The sequence below is a fragment of the Cenococcum geophilum genome (genome assembly GCF_001692895.1).
Source record: "Cenococcum geophilum 1.58 unplaced genomic scaffold K441scaffold_61, whole genome shotgun sequence".
Taxonomy (NCBI): domain Eukaryota; kingdom Fungi; phylum Ascomycota; class Dothideomycetes; order Gloniales; family Gloniaceae; genus Cenococcum; species Cenococcum geophilum.
Genome location: NW_027137619.1, coordinates 140,898 through 149,949, shown reverse-complemented (window position 1 = coordinate 149,949; position 9,052 = coordinate 140,898). Strand labels below are relative to the sequence as shown.

The 9,052-nt window shown below is 52.3% G+C and overlaps 5 protein-coding genes across 5 annotated transcripts; 4 read left to right on the top strand and 1 right to left on the bottom strand.

Annotated features, from left to right (window-relative positions):
- The first annotated feature begins 204 nt into the window (after positions 1–204).
- Positions 205–595, top strand: K441DRAFT_668199 (uncharacterized protein). The gene has a single exon (XM_067649962.1). It carries the CDS (start codon positions 299–301, stop codon positions 515–517), a length of 219 nt encoding a protein of 72 aa, XP_067498464.1. The 5' UTR covers positions 205–298; the 3' UTR covers positions 518–595.
- On the top strand, positions 518–985 carry K441DRAFT_528914 (HET-domain-containing protein; the record flags this gene model as incomplete). Its single annotated transcript, XM_067642168.1, has 1 exon — positions 518–985. A coding segment is annotated over one exon (468 nt), but the record flags the coding sequence as incomplete, so codon positions are not given.
- A 468-nt stretch (positions 986–1,453) lies between these two features.
- Positions 1,454–3,894, bottom strand: K441DRAFT_297222 (uncharacterized protein). Its single transcript, XM_067641012.1, has one exon. The coding sequence runs from the start codon at positions 3,614–3,616 to the stop codon at positions 1,811–1,813; it is 1,806 nt and encodes a 601-aa protein (XP_067498462.1). The 5' UTR covers positions 3,617–3,894; the 3' UTR covers positions 1,454–1,810.
- A 1,078-nt stretch (positions 3,895–4,972) lies between these two features.
- K441DRAFT_443949 (kinase-like protein) lies at positions 4,973–5,464 on the top strand (the record flags this gene model as incomplete). The annotated part of the gene is made up of 1 exon (XM_067641676.1): positions 4,973–5,464. A coding segment is annotated over one exon (492 nt), but the record flags the coding sequence as incomplete, so codon positions are not given.
- On the top strand, positions 5,103–8,650 carry K441DRAFT_297224 (ankyrin). The gene is made up of 3 exons (XM_067641013.1): positions 5,103–5,611; positions 5,750–5,819; positions 5,887–8,650. The coding sequence occupies exons 1-3, from the start codon at positions 5,595–5,597 to the stop codon at positions 8,425–8,427; spliced, it is 2,628 nt and encodes an 875-aa protein (XP_067498460.1). The 5' UTR covers positions 5,103–5,594; the 3' UTR covers positions 8,428–8,650.
- Positions 8,651–9,052: the final 402 nt, after the last annotated feature.

Genomic DNA, 9,052 nt, shown 5'->3' with positions numbered 1-9,052 from the left:
TATCTCCCCATGTTGTGAGTAAGTGCATTGTGGCGCTGTTGCCACTACTTCCGACCTCGAGGTCTGGCCTTATGATATCGCTGACTACACTTTTGCCTCGTTGCCTCATTGCCTTAGCCTTGGAAGAAACCTCACCCCGCCGTACTACGTGCCTACGTAGGCGCATTGCCCAACTCTGAACTCTACAACCCACTTTCACGCAGTCGTGCTATTGTACTCTGCAATAAAATTCCTCTATTAATTTCTCTGATATAAACCACTTTTCTTTATTAAAGACTCGTGTATAGCACGAAGCACAATGCGGCTCTTAAATAAAGTGGGAAATGTTTTTTGCCTGACTGAATTCCACGATGATACAGTTCCGCCTTACGCTATTCTTTCCTATACATGGGGAGCGGATGACACAGAAGTTACTTTTGAGGACCTTATAGGGGGTACGGATGAGAGCAAAGGCGGTTACGCAAAGATAGATTTCTGTGTAAAGCAAGCTGCTAGGGACGGTCTACAATACTTCTAGGTTGACACATGCTGTATCAATAAACCAAACCACACCGAACTCCAGGAAGCTATTAACTCTATGTTTCGCTGGTACCAAAGAGCAGCTAAATGCTACGTATATCTTTTAGACGTCTCTGCTAGTACGTCTAATCAGGATAAGTTATTATGCCGGCCACCATCAAAACTATCTCTCGGAGGCGGTAGATGGTTTACTCGGGGCTGGACACTTCAAGAACTTATAGCGCCTACATCAGTTGAATTTTTCTCCGTAGAGGGTGAGCGACTTGGTGACAAGAAATTACTGGAGAATACTCTTTCCGAAATCACGGGAATCCCCGCTCATACGCTCCAAGGCCGTCCGTTGTCTTACTTTAGTATTCACGAGCGCATGTCATGGGCAGCAAAGCGCGAAACGAAACGCGAAGAAGATATGGCATATTCTCTATTAGGTATCTTCAGCATTCACATGCCGTTAATTTATGGAGAGATCATGGTGTGCGACATGCAGGCACCGGGCAGCGGGCCGTGCTTGGACTCGCCTCAACCAACAACAAGCAAGTTCGCCTCCGTCAACAGTCGCTCACTTGCATTGCTTGTTTTTGTTTTAGCGTTGCGTCCTTCAGACAGAGGAAGGGGAACACCGTCCCAAACTTTGGTGGCAGAGACATTACTGTGGACGAAGAAGAAGATGATGATGATGATTGTGATGATTCTCTGGAGTAGTAGTGGAGTTCTCGCCATCAATGCAAGCCATAATCACTGCCCATTCGTAGCCTAATGACTGGAATACAGTTACAGTATAGACTGGTTACAACGAAGTAATTTTGGCAATGACTTCAATTCGTTATAACAAGGATTCGTAGCCTAATAAGGTTAGCGCGCGTGAAGACTACGAATTTTAGGCAGTAATCACGTGTGGCTTTTATTACACGAAAAACGTTATTTTGTAAGCCCTAACTATTTAGGATTTTAAAGTTCTTTAAGCTTATTATAATAAATTTTATATAGAAGCTCAATCTACGAATTACGGTATAGAAAATAAAGTAAATTTTATATAAGGTTTTGATCTTAGCAAGGTGTTTAGTTCGTAATAACCCGAATTTCGCTATAGCGAGGTACGTTACAGCGATGTTATACTGTATCTCGGAACACAATTGATTCTTGCATTACGAGCTAACTGGTTTCTTTTCTCTCGGAGCATGGGTATCTTTGAGGAGAATGCCTCCTCGATACTTCCAATAGTCTTGAACATCCCATCGTGTGTATGCTCACCGTGAACCCCGTCCTACACATCTCAGGCATGTCCAAATCATCACACGGTGCAGCTCTCCAAGTCCTTGACCAGATCCCAGCAGAAGCTGTCCTGAGTCGAGATTTCCGACTGGTTGAAATCCAATCCCTGGGTGTTGGAATTCAAGCCGTCGTCCAGACACCTCCGCACGACCGACTCGTACGTCTTGCCCGCCACGAATGCCAAAGACGGGTAGTGGAACTGCTCCAGCCTCAGTTTGAACGTCTCATACGTATACTTGGCTTTGAAAATGATTTTCAGCGGCATCCACAAGCCTATTTCAAGCAGAACGAGACCCAGGCTGTAGATATCGAATGCCCGTCGATACCGGACGGTGCCTTCTAGCACGAGCCTGTGTCGGTATATGTCCGTCTCTGCATCAGCAGGACGCTTGTCCGTCTCGGCTCGCAAGTCGTCCGGCCGAGCGTAGTCAAAGCCTGTGATCCACGCCTGGAGGGAATCTTCGGGAGAGACGTCGACCACACCGTCACCCCCGCTATCGCTGCTCTCCGCAGCGTTCGGGAGGAAGAAAAGTACGTTCTGACTGCAAAGCCCTTTGTGCAACCATCCACTCGCGTGGAGCTGCAACAAAGACCTGGCAATGCGTCTGGCAAGGGCAAATCGAGCGCCGAGATGCGGTCGGACCGCAAGCGGATTCGAAGCAGCCTTGACCAAGAGTTGTTGGAGGGTGACGGGAGCAGTGTTAGCATGGGGCAAGCTGTACACAAAGCCGTAGCGAGAGCGGACGTAGTCAGGGTAGAAGCCGATGCAATCGAGTGCCCCGTATGAGGACGGCTTGCGGGTCGCTGGGTGTAATAAACGAGCGAGATTCTCCACTCGGCTGTATAGTACGTGCGCGAAATCTTCGTCGACGTTTCTCTCGAATGTGCGCCATTCAATAAGGACTCGTCTCCGGCCAGGAGGGGCAGATGGCCCAGTGACCGTAGCGCTATAGAATCCTAACACTCGCCTGGCAGCTTCAGCCGTAGTTGCGGTGCTTTCTGCGCACCCGATTTCGATTTCTCCCTTGGTAATCTTGAGCATGGTGGAGGAGACGGTGCCGGTGAATGAGGGTGAGTTCCCGTCGGTGATGTTCAGGTTTCTGATGTTTGCGGCTTGGGCAAGTATGTCATAGCTGCCGGATGCAGCATCGAATATGGCACGCAGCGTGGAACCATCATCTGTCCGCAAAATCTCAGATGGCAAGGCGGCTTGCTGTAGGTACTGCCTGACTGGGAGCGGCAACACGTCATACAGGCTATCGTTGAAGTAGCGCAGCTCCGAGACGAGAAGCTCGAATTTGTCCTTGTCGGAGATTGCCCAGCTAACTTTTCTCCTCATGTTCCGACTCAAGGGAGGCGGCCTGCTGGAAGCCTCGTTGGTATTGGAATCTCCTACGTTTGTATCGCTGGGCTGGCGCCTGGGCGAGGAGAGACCTGGACCAGAACATTGCTCGCTGTCGACAATCATCCTGTCCGCCTTGGAAGATATCTCCGAGGATTCTTGAATTCCATACTTGGTGCTCAGCTGGATTGAGTCCTGAAGCAGACGGTCCATCTGTACGAGGACATCCTTTACGATGTTGCGGAGGACCTCGAGCACTTCCAGTTCCTCAGCCACCTTCCCGTCATGAATCCCCCATCGTCGACCCCAGATGTGGAACCTAGCTTCTTGGATACGGAGCTTCATGAATAGCGTCGCGTAGGTCTTCTCGAGATCTCGTGCGTGGGTAAATCTCGCATAACCTTTCGAGCACGCCTCAACTAAGGTCGCGATACTGGCCAGCACGCCGATCCCGGCAACCGCGGCTCCCAATGCCTCTGCCATGTCTGCACCTGGTCCAGCACCCAGTCGTGGCGAATAGATCTAGTGGGAATGAAAGCATGCAGGTGCCTTGCAGCAGTGGAAGTCGCAAAAGACACTTGGAGAAAACGCTGGGAAGGCAGAGAGGGTGATGATATTGTGCGTCTTGTGTGGAGGCACAACGACAGCATCGAGGCGAGGAGGCCCTCTGAGCCCAACGAGGTTGATGCGGGTCGAGAAGGCTGTGTCTCTGTCCGCCTTGTGGCGTTTCTGCCTTGTTCTCCAGCTGAAAGCGAGACAATCCGGTCACCAGAAGTCCTGGAGCGAGGCGTCAGCCCTTCAGCCTGACAGACACAGGACGCGCCAAGCCCCCTGCACCTGCAGCACCTGCAGCACCTGCAGCACTAGCGCTTGCTGCTTCATCTTGTCCTTCAGCCGCAGCTGTACTTCGTAGACCATCTGTCTTCTGCTCCGTACAGTCTCAGAAAATATTAAACACGCCATCTAGTTGGCAGCAGCCGAGATTGATGGTTCTCTATTTCTTGACGCAGCACTTTCTGGTGAAAAGATTGTACTCCGTATGATGGTGTATCCATTTTCCAAGTGTCGGATGTTCTGCGAGCCTCGCGCGCCACGGCGCTTGAAGGCGGAACAGGCAGGTGATGAACAGATCATGTACCTGAGGCTAGGCTCCGCGGCTGGAGTGGCCTCGATCGTAATTGATTTCGTGCTCAGCCTTATTGCTTTCAGGGGCAATGTGGCGTTTGGAGGTGTGTTGGCCAGAACCAGGGGTAACATCAATGAAAAGGCATGGGTTTGGCCTGATATTCCTCAGGATGGGGCGTATGTCAGAAAGGATTCACGGCTTCCCTTTTCCCCTCGCCTTGAGATCCGACAGGAATCATGGCGCAGGAGATGGATGACTTCGAGACCTCTCTCGTTCCTTTCGCTCAGATTCCCGATACAATCCGCGCGTCCGCCTTGGTTGCGGACGACCCCGCAGTTGACGACACTTTGAAGAACAAGCCGGGCACGTCAGCGAGCACCAGCAGCACCAAGATTGCCTTTCAAGCAGAGGGCTCGCTGCTGGATTGGCACGTTCTCGCCATTGCGTCCCTCGCAAGCAATCTTACCTACGATCCGAATCAAGCATGGCGTCCCCTGAATATGCAGAATGTTGTAGAGAATATCTACTGTCTTACGACCGTCGGTCACGGCGCCAGCTTCACTGTCAAAGCATACGATGCGGCCAAGCTTCCTTCAGAAGGAAGACAACGGTTACGTGACCTTGGCGTTTCGGGGGTTGTATTCAAGCGGCTCCGCCATCAGTCGTCCAGCACATCATCTGATGACGCCAACCGGCTGGCGGCAATTCTTTTCGAACTGAGGGTCCTCACGCACAAGCCCCTCCTCGAGCATCAGAACATCGTCACGTACCTTGGGTTGCTCTGGGAGGGCGACCCGCTTGGTCGAGACCTGTTATGGCCGATACTCATCATGGAGCGAGCCGAGTATGGATCTTTATCCCAGTTCCAGCAGCGCCGATTCACCTTACGATATCAAACGAAACGGGACCTTTGCGCCGATGTCGCTGCTGGCTTAGAGGCTCTTCATGAATGCGGTATCGTCCATGGAGATGTCAAAAACGAGAACATACTTATTTTCGGGCACCGCGAAAGGGGTTTCATTGCGAAAGTGGCGGATTTTGGCTGTGCCGTGCTGGAACAAGATGAACTGGATGAACGAACGGCTGGGTTAGGAGGCACCCCTCCCTGGAATGCACCGGAATTCCGAAACAGCAAACTCACTCGAGCCTCTATGAAAGCCACCGATGTGTATTCATACGGATTTGTGGTCTGGAGGATCATGATTAATGGAAGAGACCCCTTCGAGAGCTTCGAATTTGGCAACAATGGGAAGCTAGCAACCATAGAAAGCTGGAAGCAGCAAGACGAACTGATCGAAAAGGCTATCTGGAGCCTTTTTTCGCAACCCGAGAGTGATGTGCAAGTGGAAGAGGTGGGTGCGATCTTCGACGCAACATTGCAAGCATCGCCTTCCGCGCGTGATCTCAAGCTGGTCTTGCAGATTTTCGATCGCGAACCGTAAGAAGCCTACATCTCACTTTGGATGCCCGCTTACCATGTCCGTGGCCAGTGCACTCCATCCTGCCGGCGATGGGCGCTCGACCCAATCTTTGCAAAGAATAGAAGCAGAGGTGGGAAAGGTACGACAATCACACTTTTTATGCGGAGCGGCAAAACCCGATCCTCGTCGCTGATTTCCACTCGCAGATGCTCGTCGAGTCTTTCAAGCTCAAAGACTTTGACTATTTGTTCCAGCGGCAGTACGTCCGAGCACTGCAATACTCACTGCGGCAGTACCAGAAACACGCCTGGTTTTCGGAAAACGCCAAATGCGCTTTGCTCCGGTGCTTCCTAACCGGAATCGGCGGCGAGCCGAGCATTGATTCCGCCCTTGAGGTATTGATGGATATATGCACCCATGATGACCAAGTGGTCTTGAGACAGGCCGGGATGATCCTCCTTTCCGTGAGACTCTGCGAGGCGTACGGGAAGCCAGTTCCGGACGATGTACCTATCAACCACTGGCTGTGGTGCAACGCCATCTTCGGTTCTCGCCATGCACATGACGTCCTATTAAAAAGAGATCCAGAATTAGCAGCATCGGCCCTCAAAAGCAGTCGGTCGAAGATCTACGGAGTGGACCACGAAATCCAGGGGACGATACAACAACTGCTGAAGGAGCCAACATTTCTCACAGACGCGTTGACAGGCAAGTCAACCGATTCCTTTGTATTTCCCGAAACCGCCAACGACGACACTCCCTTGCACTGTGCTGCGATGGCGGGCGAGCTCGAGACGGTTCGAGCGCTCGTGGACATGACCGGAGCGGATGTCAATGCGGTGAACGCGCTGCTGGAGAGCCCGCTTCTCCAAGCGTGCAGAGCCGGGCATTTCGACGTCGTATGCTTCTTGCTATCACACGGAGCCGACCCTACGATCCAGTCCGTATCTAACGGCGAGACTTGCTTGCATTTTCTTCCTTCCTTCCACGAAGAATGGCAGATGCGGTACGTCACAAAGGAGTGCCTTGCCCGAGGTGCAGATGTGGAAGTGTGTGCAGCTGGTCCCCAAGGAGGAATGTTCTCCTACGAAGCGGTTGAAAATGGATCTCCGCTGCACTGGGCAGTTGGTAAAGCCAACTTGGCTGCCGTAAAGACCCTTTGCGATGTTGGGGCGGATATCTTCAAAGAGTATCCCAACGCGAAAGGCCTTATGCGTGACTCAGTCCACCTCGCAGCTAGCCGCGTGTATGTCGACATCCTGAAGTACTTCTTTCATGACCGTGGGGTTTTGAAGTTGTCACGCACCTGCACGGCAACCTTTTCCAAGGTTGAAGCTTTGCTCCGGAACCTAGCAATGAGCTCTTTAAGCGATCCTGTTTCGGACAGGCTTCTACATGGGGCCAGGTACACTGATTCATTTGTCGAGGCGATCAATCTTCTGAAGGAGTCTGGTGTCCCATTCGACCGGACGGACGCCGGGGAGCTGCTATTCTGCGTGTTTCGCTCTGGCGACGTTGCCAGGGTGGAGGTCCTGCTCAAGAACGGATGTCCGATCGATGCCCCTTTTGGAGCCGAAGAAAATGTCTTGCGGCAATCCATAGTCACCTGCGACAAAGGCATGTTCGATCTCGCTCTCGCATACGGTGCAGATGTCATGAGTCAGACCTCCTCGGGGAGCCATCTCCACCTGTGTGTTAGGCATCACCACCGTGACACCTATTTTGCGGAAGAATTGCTCAAGCGAGGAGTTCTCGTCGATGGCCCTGATTTTGGTGGATGTACGCCATTCCGAAACGCAGTGAAACTGGGCTGCTTCGAGCTCGCCACCCTCTTCCTGCTCTACGGTGCTGACAAGGAGGCAACCAAGGACGGAATGACGGTCCTCGGAAATCTTGCCATGGCCGGCTCGGATTATCCGCTCGTCTCCCTCAAGTATCTATTGGAACCGCCTCACGAGTTTGGGGCGGCTTCTTTCATCGTCTCTCCCAGCCTCCAGGCGTCCGCCTTGCAGATCGCGGCGGCAAAGCCCGAGGCTGGACGCAACAGCGATGGGAATATGCCGTATCTGGCCTATCTTCTGGAGAGGTTCCCTTTACCGAAACATCTCGACGTCGCCGCCACTGGGATGACCGCCTTGCACCTTGCCGTCCAAGCGTGCTCGCTCGAAAGCGTGCAGCTGCTCCTGGAAGCCGGGGCCGACCCAGGTATTTTGAATTGCCGATATCTGACGGCATTGGACATGGCCGTCGAGATGGCCGAAAACGCGGACCCTAGCCTGCCCGATTTCCCCGAAGAGATCTATGAAGAAGGTGACAAGGGCGTGGCATCGTACGTTGCCAGGCGCTGGCGTATGGTCGAGGTGCTCGTTTCGTTCGGAGCCCTGCCGTCAGAAGAGCTGCCCACGGCGGGACTGGGCGCTGCTGAGCTGGCCAAGGCCGAGCTGCAACCGCTGCTCGAGGAGCGTGGCTACATGAGTTACTCGGAGTCGCTTCCTACGCTTTTGGAATGGACGAAATGCCTGGGGCCGGTGGTTGAGAATTACCTGCAGGACATTATTGTCGATTCTCCGTTGTTGGACCGCTCCTTGGGCGACTTTGCCCGCGTGATATGTGAGGCGCTTCGTCCTTATTATCTGACATTCCGTATCCGCAGAGACTCCAAGGGAGTCGGTATCGCGTTCCCCCGTATGGGGGCTGAGGAGGCCGAGGAAGTCGAGATCGAACTTGTTCAAGCACTGAGCGCTTGATCATTTGTGTATACTACCTTTTTTGAATGTGTAATTCAATTTGAAGCTACGACATGTGGTGCCAATGCCTGTTCCGAAGCGAACAGGAAGGTATGTCGATAGGCTCGCGCTCTTAACGAGGATGGAGTTAAGGGTGAAGTTCAGGATAAGGAGAACCGCGCCGACTCGAATAATAGTGAAATCAAGCACTTGAACTTATGTGGAGCGTCTTATATTTATATCAAGAATTCATTACTTACCTATATAATACATGATAAGTCTGTTTAGCGGTAACGCCAAGTTCTATGACGTGTTCGAGCTTTATAGGTAGTATCCCGCTCCGTCGTCCTCGCTGCGCTGCAACTACTGTCGAGGCGTGACCCAGTCCGGGCTTTTTTCAGCTCGATTCCGGTAGTTCGTACTCCATATCGATCGAATGTTGTGGAGCTACCATCTAACCCCGCTTGGCTTGTACTGTGGCTGCCTGGTACTTGGCGTGATCTGGATGTTCGCGAGAGCCTATCTCAATATTTTTTTTCTTGAAATGCTTCTTGATATGGTTGTTGGTGGGAGCGGGCCAGTCGGATAGAGCTAGAGTATCGCAGCCTAATCCATCTGAAAGCATTTAATCCCAAAACCCACGAAT

What these genes read in the sequence shown, in the direction of transcription:
- K441DRAFT_668199 (XM_067649962.1), top strand. Translation starts at nt 299, where the DNA reads ATGCGGCTCTTAAATAAAGTGGGAAATGTTTTTTGCCTGACTGAATTC.
- K441DRAFT_297222 (XM_067641012.1), bottom strand. Translation starts at nt 3,616, where the DNA reads ATGGCAGAGGCATTGGGAGCCGCGGTTGCCGGGATCGGCGTGCTGGCC.
- K441DRAFT_297224 (XM_067641013.1), top strand. An exon ending in TAGAAGCAGAGGTGGGAAAG is followed by an intron (nt 5,820 to 5,886) that starts GTACGACAATCA and finishes TTCCACTCGCAG; the next exon opens with ATGCTCGTCGAGTCTTTCAA.